This window comes from Haliotis rufescens, unplaced genomic scaffold (assembly GCF_023055435.1).
Source record: "Haliotis rufescens isolate VD_foot unplaced genomic scaffold, xgHalRufe1.0.p SCAF_35, whole genome shotgun sequence".
In the NCBI taxonomy this organism is placed as follows: Eukaryota; Metazoa; Mollusca; class Gastropoda; order Lepetellida; family Haliotidae; genus Haliotis; species Haliotis rufescens.
In genome coordinates, this window is record NW_025964057.1 from 575,475 (window position 1) to 603,354 (window position 27,880).

At 41.8% G+C, this 27,880-nt stretch overlaps 1 protein-coding gene across 4 annotated transcripts; it reads left to right on the plus strand.

Moving 5' to 3' along the window:
- Positions 1-185: 185 nt before the first annotated feature.
- On the plus strand, positions 186-24,360 carry LOC124134371 (coronin-7-like). Of its 4 annotated transcripts, none has more exons than XM_046499141.2 (27): positions 186-294; positions 942-1,014; positions 1,803-1,902; positions 2,904-2,984; positions 4,554-4,624; positions 5,037-5,223; positions 7,191-7,315; positions 7,960-8,046; positions 8,732-8,814; positions 9,590-9,644; positions 10,483-10,540; positions 11,353-11,495; positions 12,219-12,314; positions 12,424-12,579; positions 12,901-13,156; positions 13,812-13,990; positions 14,485-14,593; positions 16,047-16,133; positions 16,332-16,474; positions 18,926-19,030; positions 19,826-19,911; positions 20,484-20,622; positions 20,781-20,987; positions 22,140-22,275; positions 22,388-22,479; positions 23,254-23,340; positions 23,783-24,360. In XM_046499141.2, exons 2-27 carry the CDS (start codon positions 952-954, stop codon positions 23,789-23,791), a joined length of 2,940 nt encoding a protein of 979 aa, XP_046355097.2. In that variant the 5' UTR covers positions 186-294; positions 942-951; the 3' UTR covers positions 23,792-24,360. The 4 variants fall into 4 exon arrangements, with proteins under 4 accessions (XP_046355097.2, XP_048237003.1, XP_046355099.2 ...); XM_048381046.1 differs by having other exon boundaries at positions 197-323; XM_046499143.2 differs by lacking the exon at positions 186-294 and adding an exon at positions 467-605.
- Positions 24,361-27,880: the final 3,520 nt, after the last annotated feature.

Sequence of the window (27,880 nt, forward strand, 5' to 3'; positions counted from 1 at the left end):
ATTTTCATACTAAATATAGATAAAAGAATATTTCTGTAATTGAATGGATCAAAGAATGTTTATACAAAATGCGTAATGAAATATTTACTATTTCATAGATAAAAACGCCAAATATACGTCGAAAGACATTCAAGTGTTTCCCTTCGGAGCTCTCTCGCATACATGCGGATATTCTCGCGTGAACTCATAACCGGAAACTTCAAACAACCATCGGTGCATGTGACATTTCCTTGTTGTTGTGATAGAGTTCCCCCATCAGCAAAAACTCTAGCTGTGTCAAAATAAGATACAACGGTACTGTTTCAAATTGACTTTAGCAGCAGGTGAACTGATTCTCCCCACTCATGACTTTATTCGCATGAGTTAACCCATCTAACAGGACACGCCCCCTTCCCCGAACACCTGTTTCGATACACCAAGTCAAAACAAAGCGATCGACGTTTTGGTTGCTTATCAGTCGACCTGTTAGATCGACCACACGATACTTCCTCGTTTACGAAACCTATCCCAAACTCTGCATAATTAGTACTGTTCAGCTCGGTGTGCCCCGGGCTTTTTCGTTTTGACATCTGTTGAATCATCAAATTGATCACTTTTAACGTGAGGTGAACTCCGGCACTAGCTTCTGATGTTACTGACTAACTAATATAAACAGTTTCCAGATCATACTTTATAACCTATTTACGCCATCGGACGGATTCGTTTTTGGGTGAAGTTTTGAAAATTGTTACATTTATTGTTTTTATACATGTACACGTAGCCTAATTAGTATGTTTATTCTTTGTTTGGGACATTTTCAGAGACAGCATTTGATTGTTGTATTCGCATTTATCACATTTATTATGCACTGCATTGTTGAAATATTCTTGATGTTTTAGAGGTAAAAGTATTGATATATTTGGCACTGACACATGTTCTAACTATTTGTATTTCATTTGCAGAATATTCACCATGGCTTGGAGGTTTAAGGCATCAAAATATAAGAATTCTGTCCCAAAGTTTCCAAAGAAGGAGGTTTGTAAACATACATATCTATGCCGTGGCCATCAAGCAAATCTGTGGTGTTTTCATAGTACATGAAAGTCAAACACTGTAACAAATTCATGTATACATCATTTAGTGAATAACACTTTTCACTTCTTGTAATAGAAATATTCTTGTGCTTGATACATGTGATTAATGTAATCATATGTGTAATGCATGTTATACATCTGTAATAAAAGTGGCATATACATTCATGTATTTAGTTCATGCCTTTGCCCCCAAATTGTTAAAGAGAGTCTCCAGGACTTGAAGAAAGATGGTAAATCCCTGGTTGAACCAAACTAATTCACCCACTGATAACATATTTTCTTTACTAACATCAGAGAGGGCACAGGTGGCCAAGTAGTCTAAGGCGTCGTGATTCGCTGTGCAGAGTTGTGTCCCTTGGAGCATTAGAAACCTGTGATTGTTGGTTCGAATCCAGGTTTACCCCGATTATGTTTCTAGGTTTGTCAGCACCGTACCCGTGCTTGTGGGTTTCACCAAAATGGTAAATGTCTGAGACCTGCATCGCTTCGGGCTTTCCCCCCACATTAAGCTGACACGCCTTGATATAACTGGAATAATGTTAAAAGCGGCGTTAAACCCAACTCACTCACTTACTACAAACATCAGAGGGTTCAGACACTTATTAAATTCAAAAACCAAATATTTAATTGATTAAAATCAAGTGATTGTTTTCTTCATTGTAAGCCGATTTACATTAATAAAACCTTCTCTACACCTGACTTTCTCTAAAAATAGACTATGTTTTCCAGGAATGGATATCCGAACTTCCAATTGGAACATTGATGAACTCTCAAGGGAACCACATCAAGGCCAGCGCAGAGTACATGGCTTTCAATGTCGACTCCACAGGTACGGTCATGTTGTGTTACATATGCATAAAATAGACATCACTTGTCAGAATATTTGAATACTGTCATTTACCTATTAAACCATGTGCATCAGTTCATTGAACAAAATTTCTTATGCTCACTGACAATTTCGGCCAGACCAACTGAGTTAATTGATTTGGAGAATTTTCTCCCCAAATTACACAAAGTTAAGCGGGAGAAGAAAAGGAAAAAATATTTTAAGATATAAAAGATCAATAACTAAATGTATTACTGTGTTTTGGGGTTTATGTATTATGGGAAATAATCATCATCATTACATGATAAAATGAGCTTGTATTGTTAAATTGTATAATAACTGGAAATTTATTTAAAGAATGCAACAAAAGTTTACAAGAAAATATTATGATGCTACCCTTTTGATTCAGATAAAGTTGAACAAACATGTCAAAATGTCAATGAAACTGCAAAGTTTGATTTAAGAGGTTATTGGACATAAACATTTCCTGTTACAGGTTATCATATCTGGTATATTTTATCATTGCGGGGGCAGGGGTGGGGGCAGGGGGAAGAGGTACAGTGTAGGGCTAGCCATGTAGGTCAGGTACTCGGGTCGGGTGTGTCCTGAGTAAGACCTGGGTACCCACAGGACTACCCGGATCCATGGTCAGTCACATGATATTTCGTTTAATGACGATAACAATCAAACTCCATGGTTACACTGCAAGTCGCGAAATGTTCGCATTTCTTTCTGATTATGCACACATTCCTTCTGACTTTTTTATATGTTTGAATGAAGACATATCTTGTTCTGTCAACTTCAGCTTTTGTCAGGGCTCCGTAAAACAATTCTCAATCACACATTTTGTACCCAAATTGAGACCTACAGTGGGTACCCGGGTAATACATTTGGACTCGCCCAAGCCCTAGAACACTGACAGTCATTTTTATAGTCCGGCCTTGTTGATAAAAAGAAAATATGTTTTGGAGATTGCCACGTCAGTAGAGATTTCTCTGTACCAGGTGGAGGAAGTTTAGGAATTCTGCCACTGAGTTGTACAGGGAGGCAGGGGATGAAGATACCACTTCTACACGCACATGGAGGTGAGTGGACCTGCTATGTTTACATGTGGCCCAGTCATCTAAGGGACTGTGATTCCCTGTGCACAGTTACTTCCCTTAGGCCCGCCAGGACCCGATGGTGGTTTAAATCCCCCTGAGTATGTTTGTTGTATGTCACTTGTCAGCACCATACCTGCTCTTATGGGATGCATATATAATACTAAATCCGATACCTGAACTATTCACGAGTTTAATAAAATTAGTGCCAGTTTAGTATTTTATTTATTACTTGCTGTTTATAACTTTTTGAAGTTTCACTATCATGTGTTATTAATCAGACATCCACACAATCCGTAGCATAATCCAATTGATTTTAACAGATTAATACTTCAAACACATTATACAAGTTGACACATATTAATTAATACCATTCAACAGCCTACCTTTAGAATTCAGGCGTCCATTCCACAAAGCTATCGTAAGGATAAGGTTATCGTAACTCCCGTACTTTAAAATAGACTTACGACTGTCATTGCGCTACTATCACTGTGAGGAACGGGCCCTGCCATACAAAGTTTAGAATCACATCACTGTACCCTATGACGTTATTTGTGAAATTTTGATACAAGACACACCGGCAAAACAATGCCATGTGATGTCAGCCAAGGAACAGGGCTGATGAGCTAATTGAGTGTTCATTAGTTCCCCTCAGTGATCTATCATCTCTACACAAATTGTAATAGCCAAGGGATTGAAGATTTTTCAATATTTGTCAGTGAAACATGTTCCTACAGTACAACAACACACACTTTGGTATTAAACACTGTGCAATACCTGCTTATTGTTATTAAATGGGTTCTCTCTTTACATACGAGTAAATAACCAAATTTGCACTCATCTGGATGTGTATCACTTTGGGCTCTCCTCCACATGAAGGTGGCGTGACTGAAGTACTATAGATATTATCGGAGGCTTAAGAGCGCACCTCAAGGACACAAGAACCCCATAATTTCAAACACTGTACACAACATAGTCATTGGAGCATAAGTATAAGAGTAAGTGTCAAGTGTAAGCCAGTCTAGGTGTTTTGTTATGCATGGATAATCAGAGTGAAAACTTTTGTTTTAAGAATCTACCATTTAGTATGATGTTCCACTCTCTTCTGAAAACCAGGGGCACGGTTGGCCCAGTCGTCTTAGGCGCCGCGATTCGCTGTGCAGAGTTGCATCCCTTGGGCACGCCAGAAACCTATGATTGTGGGTTAGAATCCCGGTTCTCCCCGATTATGTTTCTAGGTTTGTCAGCACCATACCCGTGCTCGCGGGTTACACTTCAGGCTTTCCCCCCACATTAAGCTGACACGCCGTGATATAACTGCAATACTGTTAAAAGTGGCGTTAAACCCAATTCACTCACTCACTAATCTGAAAACCAAGTGCATATTTCTTTCATGTTACACTTGTGTAATATTCTTTCATTAATAGTGTCAGTTCGCAAACAATATGAAGAAAAGTTTTAGAATGTTTATTTCTGCTGAGAGTTAAGTATGGCAATGGGGTATTTCTTCCAACCACAGAAGTGGGCCTCACGGATGTGAATGGTGTGTTTCAGACCTGGTGACAGATTTTGACTTCTCCCCATTTGACGATTACCTCCTGGCAACAGGTTCAAGTGACCAATCAGTGAGTAGTCCTCAACAATCCATATACCAATAACCATTCAGTTTTGGGGGAATAAATCTCTTATACCCGCCACGAGCAAGTCAGGCTGCACATGGATTTCTGAGAGGGAGAATAATTCCCTTATACCCCGCCTTGATGCAAGAAGCTGTATGCTTTTTCCAAGTCAATGGAAGTCACATGACACTGCACAAGTTAACCTCAGCTCAAGTAAACAGCTGTTTTCTATCAATTTTGAATTGTTTTAATTCTTTTACAATGGCAGGTTAAAACATGTCAGAAGATTAAATTTGTTGTAGCAGGATCACGGGACACATAAAACCCCATGTACCTACAGTGATCCTACAATAGCTTATATTATTATGGTTAAATGAAAAATGAAAGACTCTGATTTATGTTCTATGATTGACTTCAGTTGAAGGTCTGGCTTCTCCCAGAGGACCCTGGATTTGAGAGTGAGAGCAACCCAGTGGTGAGTCTGCCGTCAGAAGAGAGGAAGATCGAGAACGTGCTGTGGCACCCGGCGGCTGACGGTGTCCTGGCTGCGTCTGCGTACAGATCAGTCCGAGTCTATGATGTCTGCAGGTCCCAGGAGAAATATGGTTAGTCTGCGCAGTACTCATACTCATCTTCAAGCTCGTCCCATGCTTAGCCCAAAAGTCATTTGCTTTTTACTGAAAAGAAGAGAAAATTATATGATAATTCATTGATTGGAACCTTGTACAGATACGATGGATTGTATGTCTGAATAATTGATTGCATGTTTTATGTCAAATGTTTGTTTAAAATGTTTAACTTTTTATTAAATCTATTACAACTGTTCATTAATGCACAAGATACACTAGTCATTATTAATCATTGGACTCAATCCTTGCTGCTTCACTAAATACACTCACTAACATCACAGAGTTCATGGTATATTTAGTCATGGTAGAATGGAGATAAAATTACTGTGTTTTCAATGTAGGGATTGGTAACCTGTAGATTTAGCACACTGCACATCCGGTTCCAAATTCAAATTAGCATAGTTGACTCTATAGGTGACCAGTGTGTTTATCTCTGGAGTACGATGAACTCTTCTCTTTGGAGTTCAGTTAAAGATAAAGAGGGGTGATCAAAATGCCCAAACTCACACATTTTACTTCTGATTTGTTGACATGCTATTTCTGTAACCAATATACCATCTTCCCGAGGCAAGGGAGTTAACTGACATTAAGTTCAGTTTCCACTCTTGCCGAACAAGGCTGGAATTTCTGAGCTCGATCGTAGTGCCACCAGTGGCTACTACTAGTTATGCCCCTTCTGTGTCCGTCCTATTGACCAATCAGATTCCACCTTTCATATCACTTGCATTTGCTTCAAACAGAATGGCGTTGTCCAGTCAAGACAATCTCATCGATAATAGAGATCTTGATTTTAATAAAATGGCATCATATCACTTGAACACCTTAATTAAAAACCTGAAAAGATTTGCAAAATAATTGTGGACAACCAGTTGATGGTACACATGCTCTGCAAATCCTGCAATTGAACAGATTATGAACCGGGTGTTGATATTGTTATGGGATTTTGATCGGACTATGCATCATTAGTCCAGCCAAAATTTAAGCTAAGGGTGGAACTGAACGTCAGTTGAAGTCAGTTAACTCCCTTGCCTCAGGAAGATGCCAATATACTAGCAGTGAGGTTTTCATAATGGAAAATAATAGAGGGCTGTCATCAAGTGGCTATAATGTGATAACAAGGCGCTTTAAACAAGTGAAAACAGGGCTAAAAAATTTCTAAACTTTTCCTGCCGGGCAAGCAGATAATATTTTGTTCTCGTCCTTCAATGTTTTCACTTGCCCTGTTAAATTTTACAGGAGTCCCCACCATCTACGTTCATCTCTGCCCATACTGGTTTATTAAAAAAATTCCTTTTCTCTGCCTACTTTTAAATTAAATCAATTAGATTAAATTCTCATCAACCACACCATCCCTGATCAAAAACTTCCGTATGTCAGCCATTTCCCTCACAAAATCATTCATCAGCTGTATTTCTACCGCTTTGACATCTGAGTGTCAGTAACAAGTCTCATAAAACAATTATAATACCGGTAAGTATAAAAACTAGTTTCAGTACCTGCTGCGCAAACACACTACCTGTTTATTTCTGTAACAGACAGTTGCTGAATATGTTGTCTATTTATGATAGGAGCGACACGCATTTCGTTGTTATTACGTAGAACGTGTGAGAGATTAAAACATATTAAGGTTCGAAACTATCCGGCATATTTTATTGAAAACAATTAGAGACGAAAATGAATACAATTAAGATATGTACTCAGCCGGTAGGACGAGCGTTTCTTCAATTCTTTCTCGCCCTACACATGCTGCCACTCGTCAATACGAGCGGATGAGTGGATTTTTCGAGCCCTGAGTAGAGAGCTGATATGTCAGTGTCATCCTTGCTGAATTTCTCTTGATTGTTTATCTGTTCCTTGTTAATGAGCTCCTCCTGTCTCGGAACACAGCAGAACATTTGTGAGAACAGTGAAGTCCTTGTTACATGTCGTCCTTGACCTTTCAGCACTAGAGGGTCACGGTGACCTGGTACAGAGCATATCATGGAAGGGGGATGGGTCACTGCTTCTGTCGTCCTGCAAGGACAAGACGTTGAGGATATTTGACCCTAGGGCTGGCTCCATATCGCAGGTATGTTTTCTCCCTGTTAGGTTGTAATGGATTTGTAATGTCGGCACAAAACATGGTTTGGATTTATTAGAGGTTATTTTCCTGAAACAATATTTCTTATAATAAAAGGAACAGAACAATAATATTTTAAATGAAAATAAACCCTGTATGATAATGATCATCTTGCAAGTAAGTACATCTTGTTTTATCGTGTGTGTATTATTTTATTGTTTGAAGAATCCCGTAAGGACTGTAAAATCTTAGTTACAATCTCATTAAATTATATACCTGTCTGCGTTAAGATGGGAGGAGGGGTGGTCGGGTAGCCTAGTGGTTAAAGCGTTTGCTCGTCACGCCGAAGACCCGGGTTCTATTCCCGACATGGGTTCAATGTGTGAAGCCCATTTCTGGTGTCCCCATCCGTGATATTACTGGAATATTGCTAAAAGTTGCGCAAAACCATACTCACTCACTCACTCACTAAGATGGGAGGACACCTCCATAGAAGGTCAAGTCAGGTGATACCTGAGCATATTTTGAACCCCCAATGTAAATGAAGACATTATTGTCCGTTGTATTGATTATCTGGAAACACAGATTGTCTTTCTACAGTAGTTCTGCCGACATGTAGAGTCATTCTTTAACATCTTTATGATTGTATTCAGGAAACTCCAGGTCATGGAAACATCAAAGATTCCAGGGTCCTGTGGCTGGGAGACAAGGACATCGTCATGTCAACCGGTTATGATTCAGTAAGTAATAGCAGATGTTTATTATTAAACTCACGTACTTGATACAGATGGCACTGATTGTAGCTGTTAGAGAATCTGCCAAGTTGAGGCAAGGAACAGTTCGAGTAGACGGGCATTCTGTCATGACATGGAACGGTTTGGAGACAGTCAGGAATAGTAAATCTGTACTGAACCAATGAAATTGTTCAATACACATTTGAAACTTGACAGAATTGTTCATATTGACAAAACATGTCGTTTTTCAAATAAGTAAAGTAAAACATCATTAGTCTGAATCCTGTTTATCTGGAAGCCAGCTTTCCAGATGATTCTGTTAATTTTGACAGAAACAAACAACTACATTTAAATTAAAAGGAGCCCTAGTGAGGTGGGAGATTCAGAACCTGAGGACAATTTACACTTGCTTCATTAGGGCTTTTGCATTGAGGAAGAGCTTGGCAGAAGGGAAAGAATTTGGTTCAGGGACTGTGAGACAGACGAACAGAAGACATTTTTCTGTAATAGTGATTTCTTTTTGTCATGAGATTTGATTATCCAGTCTCTGTGAACAACACTATCTGGATTAAAGAGGTCAATCTGTCTTGGAGGAGAGTCGGTGGAGGAAGAGGGGGAACCCTTATTCAGGAGATTAATTGTCCCACTGTTTTAATATTTCCTTTTTGACAATCACACCTTCTCTTTTCAGTCTAGAAGTCGCTGCATAGGATTGTGGGATACCCGAAACTTCTCCAGTACACTACATTCCATATCTCTCGACACTTCCACTGGGTGAGAGCAATGTGTGACAAGGCAACTCTTTCACTGAGGAGCCAGCAAACATGTTTATCTTTATTAGGAACATTGAAACATTATCAAGTTGTAATTCAGTACTTGGTGCTAACATTACTAATTCTTGAATATTTACTGAATTATTTTGATGCATATTTGAATTGATAACAGTTTTATGAATCAATTAGTATAACAGTTTTATGAATCAATTAGACTGATGGAATTTATTTTGAATTACCAATAAACCAGACTTTCTCATTATTCTAAGGCCATGGATGCCTGAGTGGTCTAGTTGGTCTTTGCTGTGAAAACTGTGCCAGGATCTGCTGTGATCACTGCATCATATCCAATATACTGTGTGGTCTTTGACTGGCGCTGGTTCAGGCCTTCCTCCCACATTGAGCTGACATGCTGTGATATAAGGAAATACTGTTCCAAGCGACCCGCCAAGATCCGGGGTAGAATAGGCCTTCAGCATCTTAAGGCGACTATGCTTGTCGTAAGAAGCGACTAACGGGAATAGGTGGTCAGGCTAGCAGACTTGGTTGATGCATTTCATCGTATCCCAATTGTTTGGATCGAAGCTCATGATATCAATCACTAGATTGTCTGGTCCAGATTTGATTATTTCCATCATAAAGCTGGAATATTGCTGAGTGGGGTGTTAAACAACAAACTGTTCCAAGCACTCACTCACTAATCCTGCTGTTATATACTGGAGAGTCCTGATGATGCACTGTGAGTGCTAGTTTACTGATGCTGGTGTCTGTTACAGGATTCTGATGCCGTTCTTTGACCCGGACACCAACATGGTGTTCATCACAGGCAAGGTGGGTGTCACATGCAGACTAGTTCATCTTGGCTGTTTTAATATATATGCTCACAAATAATTTTATAAGAACATGTATCTTCAGAATAAACTAGTTCTGATTGTGACTGACCCAAGACTTTACAAAATATTTAATATAATTTTTTTAGCCAAATTAAATTATTCTCTGCTGATTTATTGTGCTGATTGATGAGGCAAGAGAATTTTAAACTTCGCTACCTTGTAGACATGGTAGAAAACCGGTGTCTCGGTCATGATATTAATGGTGGTAAAATGGATGACTTAAATGTCTGTTTATTGCCAGTGCATTCCTATGAACAGTTTGTGATAACAGTCAGAGAAATTTGGCTTCGTTCTGATTTTGAAAAGAAACAGAATTCTTTCACCACCTCTTCCCTGGTGTGGGGCGGTCGGGTAGCCTAGTGGTTAGAGCGTTCGCTCATCACGCCGAAGACCCGGGTTTGATTCCCGACATGGGTACAATGTGTGAAGCCCATTTGTGGTGTCCCCCGCCGTGATATTGCTAAAAGCGGTGTAAAACCATACTCACTCACTCACTCACTCACTCACTCACAATTGCTTAAATCGTTGCCCATGATGTCAATCACTGGATTGTCTGGTCTAAACTTAATTTTTTGCAGAGAGCTCTCATGTAGCTGGAATATTGCTGAATGCAGTGTTAAACAACAAACAAATGACCTGAAGGACAAATGTAGTATGCCACACCAGGACATATGACTGCTGGCAGCGCCAGACTTGTGTGTATCCTAACACCAGGACATATGACTGCTGGCAGGGCCAGGCTTGTGTGTATCCTAACAGCTGGTGTTTCATTTCAGGGCGACAACTTGATACGGTTCTTGGAGCTTACAGACAAAAGTCCCTACATCACTGAGGGTGAGACACAACCTCACATCACTGAAACTCCTTCATATGAGAATGGAAAAACACTTTGTCTAGACTAAAAAATTGTTGAATGACAGTGGAAGGCTTAAAAAAATGAAAGAATTGGTTCTAAGGCAATGGCTTTTGACAATTTATAGTGCAGGCAGGCAGTGTTTGTTGGTTGTTCAAGCTAGTATGTAACCAAAATGTTTTTTATATTATTTTGTAATTTCGGCGAAATCATGTTGTTCTTAAGTAGTATATCATTTCGTGTGTTCGATGCACAGAATATTTAAATAATTATTTTTTTTAAATGGAATTAAAAACAAAATGTGCGGCAGACTTAATGATGATGTGGGCCGTGCCTGAGAACTAAGACTGTTATTTTTTTTAGCTTAAAATCATTGATTTTGTTTGCACTGTCATTGTCTCTTTGTAAATGTGTGAAGGTTTTGTGGAGATGCTGGTTTTGTTTCTTGTATGTAAGAGTGCAGGATCAGATATTTTGGCTGGAATATTCAGATATTAAAGTATTACATCTTCTCATTTCATTCAAAATAAACACACACAATGCACTGAAACATTTCGTGTACAGACTGGCTTCTGGTTGTCTTTGCACTGCATGGTCTTTATAATGGACAATGTGCCTTTCAGTTTTCATTATCAACCAATACCATCACACGGCGCAGGACACGTAGGACATATTATGTGATTAGTATGAGAACACAAAATAGATGCAAAACATGAAATGCTGTCTCTGATCTTATGGGTTTAATTCTTACATGTATTAGTTTTCACTGACCCCAGTGTGTGTGTAAACTCAGGTTCAACTGACCGCACGGAGCAGGTGAAGGGGCTGTGTACTGTACCCAAGAGGGCCATGGATGTGATGAATGGGGAGGTGAACCGACTTCTCTGCCTCGTCAACAACGCCGTGATACCCACACCATACATTGTGCCCAGGAAGGTATGTAGTCAACTTCTAGTATATACATTCTAGTGGGAGTTCCGGGTCAGAATAGGTCTCCGGTAAACCCCATGTAAATCAGATCATTAACTCTCATTCAATGCCTCTCAGTGCTCCAGATGTCCCGTGAAGATTCTGGGTTAAGAATACCCATGCTTGTCGTAAGTTGGCGACTAACGTAATTGTGTGGTCAGGCTTGCTGACTTGGTTGATGCATGTCATCGATTCCAAATTCCGTAGATCTATGCTCATGATGTCCATCACTGAATTGTCTGGTCCAGACTCAACTATTTACAGACCGCCATCGTAAGGATGGACTATTGCTGAGTGTGGCGCCAAACAACAAGAAAACAAACAAACAAAACAGTGCTTCAGATAAGCTGCGTATTTGTGCTAAATTATGCAATAAGGTATTTGATGCATTTAGAGGGGTAAGACCCGTTTTATTACAATAAAGATCTTGATTATCAATCAGCAATTCTTGACTAGGCGCAGCCATTTTGCCTTGGGAAGATGCTACTGCTTATTGTAACACTTAACTACAAGGCTATCCCTGCACCCTGAATGTTAACATGTGAGTAAATACTCAATGGCTCATAACCGTATCTGGAGTTGGACCTCTCTCAGTCAAGCTCAAACAATCTCCCCATATGTGAGACTGACAATGAGCATATATGCTTGTACCAGCTGTGACAGTGATGTGAGTGTCCTTCGTGCTTTCAGTCCTACCGAGACTACCATGAAGACATCTACCCTCCGACATCATCCATGGACCCCGCCATGTCGGCTGACCAGTGGTTCTCAGGACAAAATGACAAGGTGTGGACATTTTTTCAAATGAAATGTCACTAATTGTGGTTAACATAAGCATCAACTTGATTGATACCCTTGCTCATATTTCACAGATGACTTTGTTTCCATGTCACAGATATCACTGATCAGTCTTGATCCATCCAAGAAGCAGAACAATTTCAACCGCCGAGCTGTCTTATTGACGGGAGGTAGTTCTGCCCAAACCAGTTCCAGTTCGTCACCAGCATCACAGATAACCAACGGGAGTCAGACGCCAAAAGAAAACTCACCTGTAAGGCCATAATTAGAAGCATGCTTCATCCATTTGAATTCTCAAACTGGCAAAACTGAGTTAAATAAATTTCTTTCTACTTTGAAATGATCTTGGTTCTGATAATTTTCCAGATACAACAATATTTCTATTTTCTTCTCCAAGTCACAGTCACAATGGATTCTAACATGTTTAAGTGTGTTATTGAGTTTCAGATGACTACATTTTTTTGGAAACTTAATGGAAGTTTTGTATAAAATATCAATGCCTATCAAGTAGCTATAAATGCCTAGACAAATATTTTTTTTTTATATTTGTAAATGGTTTGTTTTCCCTTTTCAGCAGCCCAAGCCAGTCATTACAAAACCAAAACCAATGTCAGAAAAGCCTAAACCATCTCCAGAAAAGCCCCCACCCTCTACACCACCACACCAGGCAGAACAGAGACCATCATCCCCAGAACACAAGACCCCAGTGAAAGCTGAGCTAGATGTTCAAAGGGCAGGCAACTCTGGCAGGTCATCCCCGGCAATGGCTTCAGCAGCAGCGCAACCCCCAGAAAATGCAGAACCCCTTAAACCGACTAAAGTGTTCACAGGTTGGTGGCTAGGTTTCCATAGTTCAGGACAGAATTGTTAGAAGTTACTCAGACAACACCTTCCTAGGGCAAGTGGTGGAACCTGAGTTTGTTGAGGTGTTCTTTTGATGCCAGGATCTGATGTGGGTTTGAATCCCAGAATTGTCCTGATAACAATCCTTTAACCCTAGCACTATATCTATGCTTGTAGGTTTCATCTAAGTTGCAAATGTGTAGTAGTTGCTTCTGGATTAGTTTTTTTATTTTTTATTTTTTTTATTTTGTATTTTATGTCACCGCCCTTAATCAAGATGCCCCAAACCTGATGATAACAACGAATACCCACAGCTAATCATCTTCCTGAGGCAAGGGAGTTAACTGACTATAAAAGTCCAGTTTCCACCCTTGCCAAACTAGGCTGGAGTAATAGAATTATATTTTGGCTGGACTCGATGCATAGCCAAATCAAAATCACATAACAAAATTGACATTCGACTTTTACAGTGAGTTAACTCCCTTTCCTCAGGGAGATGTCGGCTATATGGAGAACCATCCACAATAATAGAACCCTTGGATGAGATCATATCGATGTGGTATCATAGCAAATTATCTGATGCTTTTGAAAAAGTATATGAATTCTGTTGAGTGATATGCCCGATGTACATATTCTTCACAGGTGTCCGTAAGTCCAAGTTCCGGCACTTGAAAGGCCAGGTGCTGCACAAGAGTCGTCACATTGAGAACCTGCGGAACGTGAGCACCACGGTGCCGGGGGAGAGTGACATGTTTGCCGCCAACACTCAGCGCTGTGCCGTGCCACTGGAGGGGCCCGGGGGGCTCATCATGGTCCTGGAGGTGAGGCCGGAGGAACTGTCCATGTTGATGACTAGTCAAACCTCGTGTCAAACTTGGATGTGTCAAAATTCCTGATTGTTCTCAAACTCATTTGGGAGTCCAAATTATCCAAATTAAGCGTAATATTTTCCTGATGTCTTGAACCCGGGCAACTTGAACTTCTTTCAGGTCCCCACGACTTCCACACAACTAGGTTCCACTGTATTTTATTTTGTGTGGGTGGCAGAGAGCACCCTTTCCAGGGATTGATTTGAATTAAACATTCACACTGCTTATTGGTACCTTACCATGATATGAGCTAAGTACTGATGACACATGGTAAAACGCTTACTTGCTCACTTACTGTGCTGCTTGACGTAAAGAGTTTATTTATTTCTGGTTGTTACCCTTCTCACCAAATATGAACTCATTCTTCAACCTGCAAAGAAAATTGATTAACTATAACATTGGTTTAGTGAATTGTATATTTACACTAAAGGATGGTTTTTCTGTAGCTGGACCAGCCCGGGCGACTCCCGGACTCCGGGATCCCGGCCCTGCAGAATGGCAGCAAGGTGATGGATTTCTCCTGGGACCCGTTTGATAACCACAGACTGGCAGTTGGTAAGTGTTGTAATGGAGGACCATAAGTGGGGGACAGAAGGAAGGGGAGACCAGAGGCAGGGGAGGACATCGAGGGAATGGAGGACAGAAGGTAAGTGTTGTAATGGAGGACAAAAGGTGGGGGACAGAAGGAAGGGGAGACCAGAAGCAGGGGAGGACATCGAGGGAATGGAGGACAGAAGGTAAGTGTTGTAATGGAGGACAAGAGGTGGGGGACAGAAGGAAGGGGGAGACCAGAGGCAGGGGAGGACATCAAAGGAATGGAGGACAGAAGGTAAGTGTTGTAATGGAGGACAAAAGGTGGGGGACAGAAGGAAGGGGAGACCAGAAGCAGGGGAGGACATCGAAGGAATGGAGGACAGAAGGAAGGGGGAGACAGGAGGACGGAGGGGGGTCATTTGTCCTATGCATGCAATATGCCCCAGACTGTATGTGATGGTAATCACAGTGTCAGACCAGTTCTTAGACGTGTCTATTATAAACTAGTTTGTAAACATTTGATTTTAAACAACTAAAACTTCTGACACTGACAGAAAGAAACACCATGACAGTATGCATTGTGAAAGTAGGGTTCAGGGCTCCTTCAACAGACATTAGTAGAAAGATCTTCAGGTGACAGGATATCCATGGACGCCCCTAAAGAGATTGAAGGTTTGAGGTCTTCTCCTGTAGTATTAATATTTTGGGACCTCCTCAATCTCAAACATTCAACGGTTTGGTCATGACAAGGATCCCTTGACTTTAATGCATAATTTTGAGCAATGTATCAGCATTCATACACACAGTCTCACGGTGAAGTTATGTCATTTGTAGCACCTGTTGTATGATAGTGATAAACAAGAGGATCACCTAACCCAATAACATTTGCAAGGTAGCAATATTCTTTGTAAATCAAACCTGTGCATTACAGACATTTTTATACAGGTTGGTAAGTTCCAGATGTAAAGAAAATAATCAGACATGTCTTCTTTAGCTCTCGTAACAGATACTATATATCACAAACAAATCTGGAAACCATTAATAACAGAAACCTTGACAAGCATATATAGTGAAGCTCACCCAACTTCCTTTTGAATCACACAAATTGAGACAATAATTGTCACGAGTGAGATTCTATTTTCATCCAAAATCATTCTTCTAATTTTCTTAGTTATGTAGACAGAAATAGCCAGTGTCTCATGTGTACAAAAGTGCAGATAACCATGTGCAGTTTTTAGTGGCAGAGCACTGTCTGATGTCATTTGATTGTGTCGTCATGGTAACCAATCATGTCATGATGGTCTGCAAAGCACCGTCATGGAAGTTGACTTTCATTATCCTAAGAGATATTGCTTGATCTCACTTTGGTGATATCTCCTGTGGAAGCCAGTTTTTGAAAGATAAAATTACGTTTGTTTACCTTGGAAGGAATTGCGGTGCTACTCTCTGTAAACCTTCGAACTTCCTCTTTCAGCATGTGATGATGCAAAGATCAGAATTTGGACCATTCCTGAAAACGGCATCACTGAAAACATGACTGAGGTGGATTTGAATCTTCGAGGTGAATTATTACATTATGGTTTAGTAAAACACTCAAGGAATTCTTTGAATATGTGAAAATATCTTTGCTATTGAGAGTATTTCATTTTGAATAGAAGTATGGGCTTATTAAGTGTTATTTAAGTCAATTTTATAAATGAATGAAATTGTGTTTGTCAGAATCAATCCAGTGATTATTAACTAACTAAATGTTTTTCAGGCCACATGGAAAAGATTTACTTTGTACGCTTTCACCCCCTGGCTCGAGACATCCTGGTGTCTGCGTCGTACGACATGACCGTTCGCATCTGGGACCTGACCGATGGGTCAGAGGTCATGCAGCTGGAGGGACACACAGACGCGGTGAGGGGGAGGGGCAGATGGAAGGGGGAGAAGGAGGGGCAGATGGAAGGAGGGGGGGGAGTCAGGAGGCAGATGGAGGAGGAAAGGGGAGACAGAAAGGGGAGACAGGAGGAAGGGGAAAGAAAGGAGGAACTGAGATAACAACAGACTGGGGGTTGACAGGAGTGACGGAGCTCTGCTGTATTGTCCCTGTCTAGTTTTCTGACCATCAGCAAGGGTCATCTGCATATTGTCTGTACTCTAGCAGTGATGCCATCAAGTCATTGTCAGTGTATGACAGAAGGCAGGGGAGGACAGAAGGAAGGAGAGGGGACAGAAGGGCGGATGGGAGGACAGATGGACGGATGAAGAGGACGGAAGAAAGGAGAGGGGACAGGAGTAAAGGGAGGACAGAAGGACAGAAGTAAGGGGAGGACAGAAGGACGAAGAGGGGACAGAAGTAAGGGGAGGACAGAAGGACGGATGAGGAGGACAGAAGTAAGGGGGGGGGGGAAAGGGCAGAGAGGGGACAGAAGTAAGGGGAGGACAGAAGGACGGATGAGAAGGACAGAGAGGGGACAGAAGTAAGGGGAGGACAGAAGGACGGATGAGGAGGACAGAAGGACAGAGAGGGGACAGAAGTAAGGGGGGGGAAAAGAAGGGCAGAGAGGGGACAGAAGTAAGGGGAGGACAGAAGGACGGATGAGGAGGACAGAAGTAAGGGGGGGGGGGGGAAAAGAAGGGCAGAGAGGGGACAGAAGTAAGGGGAGGACAGAAGGACGGATGAGAAGGACAGAGAGGGGACAGAAGTAAGGGGAGGACAGAAGGACGGATGAGGAGGACAGAAGGACAGAGAGGGAACAGAAGGAAGGGGAGGACAGAAGGACGGATGAGGAGGACAGAAGGACAGAGAGGGGACAGAAGGAAGGGGAGGACAGAAGGACGGATGAGGAGGACAGAGAGGGGACAGAAGTAAGGGGAGGACAGAAGGACGGATGAGGAGGACAAAAGGACAGAGAGGGGACAGAAGTAAAGGGGGGGGAAGAAGGACAGAGAGGGGACAGAAGGAAGGGGAGGACAGAAGGACGGATGAGGAGGACAGAAGGACAGAGAGGGGACAGAAGTAAGGGGAGGACAGAAGGACGGATCAGGAGGACAGAGAGGGGACAGAAGTAAGGGGAGGATAGATGGATAGGGAGGACAGAAGGAAGGAGAGGGGACAGAAGTAAGGGGAGGACAGAAGGATGGATGAGGAGGACAGAAGGACAGAGAGGGGACAGAAGTAAGGGGGGGACAGAAGGACAGAGAGGGGACAGAAGTAAGGGGAGGACAGAAGGATGGATGAGGAGGACAGAAGGACAGAGAGGGGACAGAGAGGGGACAGGAGTAAGGGGGGGGGAAGAAGGACAGAGAGGGGACAGAAGTAAGGGGAGGACAGAAGGACGGACGAGGAGGACAGAAGGACAGAGAGGGGACAGAAGTAAGGGGAGGACAGAAGGACGGATGAGGAGGACAGAAGTAAAGGGAGGACAGAAGGACGGATGAGGAGGACAGAAGGACAGAGAGGGGACAGAAGGAAGGGGAGGACAGAAGGACGGATGAGGGGGACAGAGAGGGGACAGAAGGAAGGGGAGGACAGAAGGACGGATGAGGGGGACAGAAGTAAGGGGAGGACAGAAGGACGGATGAGGAGGACAGAAGGACAGAGAGGGGACAGAAGTAAGGGGAGGACAGAAGGACGGCGAGGAAACAGAAGTAAGGGGGGAAGAAGGACAGAGAGGGGACAGAAGGAAGGGGAGGAAAGAAGGACGGATGAGGAGGACAGAAGGACGGCGAGGAAACAGAAGTAAGGGGAGGACAGAAGGACGGATGAGGGGGACAGAAGGAAGGGGAGGAAAGAAGGACGGATGAGGAGGACAGAAGGACGGCGAGGAAACAGAAGTAAGGGGAGGACAGAAGGACGGAGAGGGGACAGAAGTAAGGGGAGGACAGAAGGACGGAGAGGAAGGCAGTAGAAGAAAGGAGAGGAGACAGGAGGACAGAGGGGGGTCATTTGTCCTATCTGTACAGTATGCCGAGACTGTATGTAATGGTCATCACAGTGTCAGCCTAGACCCAGAAAATAATGAAATGATGAAGTTTAAGTTCAATATCTTCACCATTGAAATACTGTTTCTTCAATGATCAATGCACACACTAACCTTATTGATAAATGAGAGACTTCAAATCACAGTAACATGCCTCTGATAAACACCAGTTGATTGACCTTCAGAAATAGTCATTTCTACTTTGAGTTATATCCCATAGCACTGTATGTTGTTTCAGATTCCCAATTTAATTCAGTGCTTTAAATCTACATTGGTACATCTTGCAAAGCTAACATATCTCCACGTAGGAAGTACAGCCTGTTTGTCTTCCAGTACATTCATGTTGAGCTTCAGCTGTATTTGATGTATTATGTTTGATTGTCAGGTGTTTTGTTTCGCGTGGAGTCCGGATGGAGATCAGTGTGCCACTGTCTGCAAGGATGGAAAAGTCCGAGTGTTTGAGCCCAGGAAGAGCTCACAGCCACTCAGAGTGAGTAGACAGTTTCTTAAGAAGCACAAAATAGAATCTGTCATCTTTCCTTGATTAGTTTATGTGACTCAAAGTTTTTTCAGAAAGCAAGCAATCTCATTAAAATCAGATCTTAGTTCTCGCTACCGCTAAACAAAGATCTAGGGACATCCCATTAAGGGTCACGTCAGAACGAACCTTTCATCCGACCAATCAGAGCATCGCTTACCAGATCATGTAAGTGACAGTCGGAATGTGATTTCTAATCATGCAACCTCTAAAACTTTAACACAGGGTATTCCGAATGATAGTTACGGACTTAATGACTGAATCCATACAATCTAGACCATTTATTAGCCATTCCAGAATGTTTTTTTGTTCAGGTTTCAAATGTTTAATCGAGACATTGTCGTAATATGTTTCGAAGCGTAGTCACCAATTTGAAATTAGTGGCATTAAGCACGAGAAAACTGCCTTCTGATTGGCTAATGTCGACTTCTTGTCAGTCATTCCATTGGTCAGTCAAAGTTCGTACAAGATTGGTCTGACGTGACGTAATGGGGTGTTCTCAGATCTTTGTTTAGCGGTAGCGAGAACCAAGATATGATTTTAATGAGATTCAGAAAGCATGTGAGCAAGTAGACACTTTGTACATGTTGTATGAATGGCACTCGCAGACAGGTGAAAGGGAGACCTCAATATGTTGTCAGATATAGTTCTGTAGCCATCTCATTCAGCAGTTTCATCTTTTTATCCAACTCGTTCATTCTTATTGTGTTTCCCCATGATGGACTACTAATATTTGTCTGTCTGCAGGAAGGCCCGGGGCCAGCAGGGAGTCGAGGTGCGAGGGTGACGTGGGCGCTTGGAGGGAAATATTTGTTTGTGTCTGGCTTTGACAGGTAAAGATGGGAACAGGTTTAAGAAGATGTGTTTAGTAGGATTCTAATCTATGTCGGGTCAGAAGTCTGTGATAGGTTGTATGTCATATGTCAATTTCAACTGTCACACAACTTATTTCGGACCAGTGACTTATGATGTTTGAAGAAAGCCAGTGTCTGGAGTAGTCTAAGTTGGATATATTCATGTAAGTCTAGCCTCTTTATGACCAGTAGGGTTTCCAGTGTATTTTCATACAAGGCAACTTAATGGATCGGCTGGTCATACTCGATGACTTAGTTTATTGTGTGTCATCATACACGACGGCATGGGATGTGGCTCATCATATCAATCACTGTTCCAGACTAATCGGATCCAGACTAATATTAACAGGCCCCTGTCGAATGGCTGACATATTGCTGCATTAAATAACAAACAAACATTATGACATCTGTGCTAGAGCAAGAACTACCCAAGATAGGGAATATGTGCAGATCTGAGAATCCACTTGCTCCATTCTTACTCCATTCAATCTGATGTATATGTTTGACTACTGGAAGGATGTTGTGTCACACAGAAAATCATTGTCTTTCAGAAACAGTGTACGAGAAGTTATCCTGTATGATGCAGCTGATCTGACAGAGCCACTGGTGCGGGAGAACCTCGACATATCTCCCTCCATACGTATCCCCTTCTATGATGAAGACAGCTCCATTGTCTTCCTACAGGGTCGGGTAAGAACGTCGGCTTGACTGAAACATTTCACAGTTTTCTTTTGCTAAGACTTGCATCATAATGGGATTTCCTCTCACATCAAGTTCATGATATAATTATAATACTGTTGTGGTGTTAAATCGAACCCACTCACTTACATGTTGTCTTGAATCTTCAGGGAGATCGTCAGGTCCATGCCTATGAGATCAGCGAGGAGGAGCCTCACCTGTTTCCTGCGTCTGGGTTCACCACACCCAACCAATCACAAGCCTTTTCTTTCATGCCTAAACCCAGCTGTGATCCGAGAATTGTTGAGTTTGCCTTTGCGTGGCGCCTTACCAAGTCGAGCATTGAACCCTTGTCTTTCACCGTTCCCAGAGTAAAGGTACACCCTGTTGATGATTGTCATCACCTTGTAGTGTCTCACTGTTTTCTCTCATCACCTAGTCTTGTCTCACTGTTCTCTCATCACCTAGTCCTGTCTCACTGTTCTTTCATCACCTGATCCTGTCTCACTGTACTCTCACCACCTAGTCCTGTCTCACTGTTCTCTCATCACCTAGTCCTGTCTCACTGTTCTCTCATCACCTAGTCCTGTCTCACTGTTCTCTCATCACCTAGTCCTGTCTCACTGTACTCTCACCACCTAGTCCTGTCTCACTGTTCTCTCATCACCTAGTCCTGTCTCACTGTTCTCTCATCACCTAGTCCTGTCTCACTGTACTCTCACCACCTAGTCCTGTCTCACTGTTCTCTCATCACCTAGTCCTGTCTCACTGTTCTCTCATCACCTAGTCCTGTCTCACTGTTCTCTCATCACCTAGTCCTGTCTCACTGTTCTCTCATCACCTAGTCCTGTCTCACTGTTCTCTCATCACCTAGTCCTGTCTCACTGTTCTCTCATCACCTAGTCCTGTCTCAATGTTCTCTCATCACCTAGTCCTGTCTCACTGTTCTCTCATCACCTAGTCCTGTCTCACTGTTCTCTCATCACCTAGTCCTGTCTCACTGTTCTCTCATCACCTAGTCCTGTCACACTGTTCTCTCATCACCTAGTCCTGTCACACTGTTCTCTCATCACCTAGTCCTGTCTCACTGTTCTCTCATCACCTAGTCCTGTCTCAGTGTTCTCTCGTCACCTAGTCCTGTCTCACTGTTCTCTCATCACCTAGTCCTGTCACACTGTTCTCTCATCACCTAGTCTTGTCTCACTGTTCTCTCATCACCTAGACTTGTCTTACTGTTCTCTCATCACCTAGTCTTGTCTCACTGTTCTCTCATCACCTAGTCCTGTCTCACTGTTCTTTCATCACCTGATCCTGTCTCACTGTACTCTCACCACCTAGTCCTGTCTCAATGTTCTCTCATCACCTAGTCCTGTCTCAATGTTCTCTCATCACCTAGTCCTGTCTCAATGTTCTCTCATCACCTAGTCCTGTCTCACTGTACTCTCATCACCTAGTCCTGTCTCACTGTTCTCTCATCACATGGTCTTGTCTCACTGTTCTCTCATCACTGTTCATTCATTTCACTCCAGACTGAATATTTCCAAGATGACCTGTTTCCTGAAACTCGCGTGACATGGGAACCAGTCATGACCAGTTCAGAGTGGTTTGCTGGATCCACCAAGAAGCAGCCCAGGATCAGTGTCAGACCGACGGACATGAAACTATGTGAGTTGTTGCACAGCAGGTCAATCTTGTCAACAGCAGAGTAATGAGGCCTCATACAGCTATGAGGGCAGGTGTAATGAGGTGACAGTAACTAACGTTGTCTGTGTTTCAGTGAGTGAGGCCCCAGCCGAGGCCCCCAAGGCCCGGAAGTTTGAGAGCTACAACGCCAGCACGTACAAGACGGACGACCAGAAGAAGGATGAGGTAAGGAGTGACCTGTCAGCATGGAAAGGGGGCACTGTATCCATCCTTCCACACCAGAGCACCATCTTCCCTGACCTCACTGGGCACCAGCGGTTCATAGTGTATGTGATCTGGGTTGCACCACACTACAGCCAACCCACCACTGAGTGTGTGTTCCTAGATGAGCATCAACACAGTGTTCTCTAGGGTAGCTCATTGGTTAAAGGGTCAGTCAGGTAGCCTAGTGGTTAAAGCATTCGCTCATCACGCCCAAGACCCGGGTTCGATTCCCGACATGGGTACAATGTGTGAAGCCCATTTCTGGTGTCCCCTGCCGTGATATTGCTGGAATATTGCTAAAAGGGGCGTAAAACCATATTCACTCACTCACTATTGGTTAAAGTGTTCACTTGTCACGCAAAGGTTTGATTCCACACATGGGCACAATATATGAAGTCATTCTCTGGTGTCCTCTGCGGTGATATTGTTGGATTATTGCAAGAGGGTGGTAAAATAATACTTACTAACTCTATGCCCCCGTGGGGATACAGGGCTAGAATTAATCCCCAGGAACCTATGGTGGTCTTAAGAGGCAACAAAATGGTCGGGTAGTCATTCTTGGTGACTTCTTTGATAGTGTGTTCACGATTTCAAACAAACAAACACCCAGTCTATGCAGTATCCCCGGCCTATATTGGACACTTGGCAGTCCCGAACATCCATCGCATCATTCTATATTTAGGCCATTACATCATCCCGCCTGTGTGTTGCTATGTCATCCCTCCTGTGTTACAGCTGCTGAGTGCTATGGACAAGAAGCTGGGTCTGAGTGACGCCCCCATGCCCCAGGACCTGGCTGAGGGAGTGGACGACGACGAGTGGGTCAGTAGCTTCCTGCTGTCTCGACTTTGTCCACCAACTTGGACTCTGCTTGAGAAAACAATTTCCTTTTACAATTATATATGCTTCTTATGACATGCCACATGCCTTATCCAAATGTGGATTGTCTGGTCCAGACTTGACTATTTACAGGCAAACATCATAAAACTTTATAAGTGGAATATTGCTGAGTGCAATGTCAAACAACAAACAAAAGACAAAACTTACGAGACCAAGCCAATGACTGGGAAAAATGAAAACTCAAACTGGGAATCAAAATCAAAACTAGGTACACCTGGTCGTGCCACGATTGTGGAAGCATAGCTGTGATAGATTACAGGAGATGATCATTGGAAATACTAAGTTGTTAAAAGAGGTTGGCAGCTCTTGCAATTATGTTTTCAGTGTATTAAATGTTGACATGGTGTATATTTCTGGTTTCCAGGATGACTGATGAGGATGCAAACCTGGAACATGCAGCTATCTCAGGGTTCACCCCAGCATTCACTGAGACGAGGAAAAGCATAGCAGTGTGAACATACTCTCATCTATATATGCGGGGAAAATACAGCCATATTTTTTGTACAGGTGTGAAATATGACAATATGTGTGCTTATGTAAGGATAGTTTTTTTAGCATGGTGCTTTCCAAGTTTTTATGAAATGATGATGAATGCTTATTTTCATATAATTTGTTTCAAAAACTAGGATCATGAAAAACATGGACATAAACATTACTGTTAAAGTATTGACTATGTCGTTTTGTTACAAAAAATATCATAACTTGTTTCATGTCACAGATTACAACTTAAAAAAATAAAAGAATTGTTTCTCAGGCAATGGCTTTTGAAAATATTGTGCAGGTAGGCGGTATTTTTGGGGTTTTTTTTATGTTCAAGCTAGTATGTAACCAAATTTTGTTTACAATAATTTTGGTGAAATCATGTTGTTCTTAAGTATTGCAGCATTTCACTGCCGTGGTAGTGTTTTCGAGACGCATAATATTAAAGAATTTTTTATATTTTGTTTAAAATGGAAATAAGAACAAAACATGTAACCGACTTTATCATGACGTGGGCGATGCCTGAGAACCAAGACTATTATTTTTTTTTAGCCTTATTAATAGATAAAACAGATGTTATATACTGGGCATTGGATGCATGGTTTGTGTGTGTTCCTTCCACCTCCCAGTCATCTTCATTTCTCTAAATGTCTCGTGTCGTGCAGCTGCAAATAGCTTCAAAAATCCTCAGGTTTCTATTTTTCTAGCTATATTTTTTTTCACATTCCTTGAAGCTACCCCTCAACGGGTGTTCAACAAACATTGCCGGTTGATACGTGACATGTGTCTCAGTTTGTGTCATTCCACTTATTGGTCACATCACATGAATATCTAAGGAATATTGTTACTATGATGACAAGCTTCCAACTCATAAGAAATATCACATTCTCAAGTTGTCATTCTGAGAAATGGGTCAAAAGAAGTTTGATTGTTTATGACATTAAAAAAATATTTCTATATTTTGTATTTTTGTTACAGTTTATTTCAGGATGTCTTGTTCAAATTCTCAGTTTGAGACCTCACATTCTATATAGAAGGATGTCCTATCAAAATCTTATAAAATCATGAACATGTTCAGTGTTTGAGAACATTTATATAACTGTTTAAAGTAAAACACTCCACAACATATATATTGTGCAACATCTAATCTATATAACTAATCCTTCTGCGTGTGAAATGCTTGTAAAGTGACTAGTTTGTTTACATACCCATGTGTGTTTGTAGCTTGAGGAGAAAGGGAGACAATTCAATATGTGTGCAACACACAAGAGAAAGCTTTTCGAGTTGAATTTAAGAAATAATACTTGTTTCTTATCTCTGTCTGCCTGTCTGTCTGAGAATATAGTTTTCCTTAACTATGGAGAAGGTCCCTTTGTTTTGAATATGGCCTTGAGAATTCTCAGGGAAAGGTCGGCATTTTTTATTGAATATTCATCCCATGTTTTAGCTTCTAGATTTTTGTTATTATTCTGATATGAATATGTTCATGGAAATCACGTTAGACACAAGTTTCACGCTGTTTGGGGTTTTGATAATGCTGGATGGGTCTCCTTCATAATTTACTGGATGTCGTCACATGAGCAGAATTTGCTGATATAGTGCAATATCTTGTCATGGAACATTTTAATGAATTCATTGTTACTTTTGTTTACCACCTTCAGGGGAAGTTTAGTTTAATATGAAGGCCAGGCCATTTTGTTTCCTTGTTTTACAGTTGTACTGATTGGCCTATCATTGGTTGGCAAAAGTAGAATTTTCTTGAAATTAAAAATACTGAGTTTGGCATATTGAAATTATATAAAAAAATTTAAATTGTGCTCCTGATTCTTTGTTTTTTAACAAAAGATTTGTGAAAGAAGAAACTAAATGGATCGTGCCTAAACGTTGTATATGGAAATGAACATAGGTTGTTTTTTTACATGTGAACTTTTTGCCATTTTTTCCTGATTTCACAAGCAGTATTATTATATTTTTGTACACATTCAGATATTTTAAGAAACCTTCATATTTTCTGTTGACACTCATTCATTCATCTGCACTCAATTTTATATGTGGTTGTTGTTTTCATGTGACGTGACATTGTTTTCATTTTGTCTTTGATTTATAAACAACTGCTCAGTATACAGTGATCCCGCTTGCCGTTAATCCTGTTACACTTATGTTAATCTACCCAGTTTTCTTCCACACTGTATTCGCTCTGCAGAGTTGCTTCCCTTAGGCGTTTCAGAAACCTGTGATCATGGTTTGAATCCCATATTCTCCCTGGTTAAGTTTCTTGGTTTGTCAGGACTATGTCTGTGATAATAGTATTCACCGAAGTGCTAAGCGCCTTAGTCCTGCTTGCAACCCTTCTGGCTTTTCTCCCACATTAAGTTGACACACAGTAAATATCTGAAATATGGTTCAAAGCGGCATTAAACCAAATTCACTCAATGAAATGAATGCTGTGTTGTTGTTCTCAAGTATATTTGTGTTAACCTCCTTCACTTTACTAGTTTTGATTTTAAATATTTATAGAAATCAAGACAAGTATCTTTATGTTCGTAATCATTTTATGTTAGTTCATTGGCTTTGTTTCTGTTGTAACCTCCTGGGGCTATAGTCTGCCCAGTTGTCCAGTGTGCCTCAGTTTGCTGTACAGAGTTGCCTCCCTTACCAGTGCCATGGTCAAGCTCCTCACAGCGATATCCTTATCTCGGAGCTCTCTATACCGAAAGTGTAATGGACATGTCACGCACTAGGAAGGAGCTTGTGCCATGGTGTGCTGGTCAAGGGTTTGCTGTACAGAGTTGCTTCCCTTAGCAGTGCCAAGGTCAAGCTCCTTCCCAGTGCGTGACACCTTCGCGACACTCTCGAGCTCCCCGGACAGGCTGTCGCTGTGAGGAGCTTGTGCCAAGGTTCAATGGTATTGGGTTTGTTGTACAGAGTTGCCTCCCTTAGCAGTGCCATGGTCAAGCTCCTCACAGCCAAATCCTGTTTGCGGAGCTCTCTATACCGAGAGTGTAACAGAGGTGTTACACACTAGGAAGGAGCTTGTGCCATGGTGTGCTGGTCAAGGGTTTGCTGTACAGAGTTGCTTCCCTAAGCAGTGCCAAGGTCAAGCTCCTTCCCAGTGCGTGACACCTTCGTGACACTCTCGAGCTCCCCGAACGGGCTATCGCTGTGAGGAGCTTGTGCCAAGGTGCAATGGTATTGGGTTTGCTGTACAGAGTTGCCTCCCTTAGCAGTGCCAAGGTGCACTGGTTTGGGTTTGGAATCAAGGTGAGCTGGTCTTATGATTCATGGTCTGGTGGCATATTAACCTTTACAGGTTTCACCGACACTTTGTGTCTACAATCTGTATAATGTTTAATACCGAATTCGCCATATGATGCCCTGCTTAGTCAAAAATGTATATGATGGTCTATATTACTAGTGTATATTACAGATATTTTTACAGAAAACAGCTGTGTAGAAGGATTTCGTAAATTGCCTGGTAACTATTGCTGAAAAAGTTTAGTTTCATCGATGTCTGAGCTTGTTTCACTCACAGGCACTCTGAAAACAAATTATGTCTGGTTTTAATAAGCATCCCCTCTGTCCATTTAAGGAGAGTATGGTTTATATAAATGCATATGATGTTTGCTTGTTATGCTGCAGTGGTCAATAGTCCAGTATATAGTCCTGTATATAATCAACATTTAGACTGGCAAACCAGTGGTGGATTGAATGGTCAGTGTTCCATTACATGGGGGTTCGATCGGGCCACCCGATCCTCATTTAGTCAACTCTTACAACAAGCATGGGACCTATTCTGAAGGGATAGACATGGCCACTAGTCTGGTAATCCAAGAAAAGAGAAAATCAGGATGGACTTCTTGTTTTTTCCCCAAATCTAGTTATTTCACATAACCACAAGTCAGAAATGAACTCAAGACCAGTTGGATATTATTAGTTATGGTGTCTTTAGTTGCTGTATACGTTGTCATATTAGGTTAGCAGA

Coding starts and splice junctions, on each gene's coding strand:
- LOC124134371 (XM_046499141.2), top strand. CDS start 952: ATGGCTTGGAGGTTTAAGGCATCAAAATATAAGAATTCTGTCCCAAAG. Junction 8,815..9,589: donor TCTCTCGACACTTCCACTGG/GTGAGAGCAATG, acceptor TGTCTGTTACAG/GATTCTGATGCCGTTCTTTG. Junction 20,623..20,780: donor TTGTCTTCCTACAGGGTCGG/GTAAGAACGTCG, acceptor TTGAATCTTCAG/GGAGATCGTCAGGTCCATGC.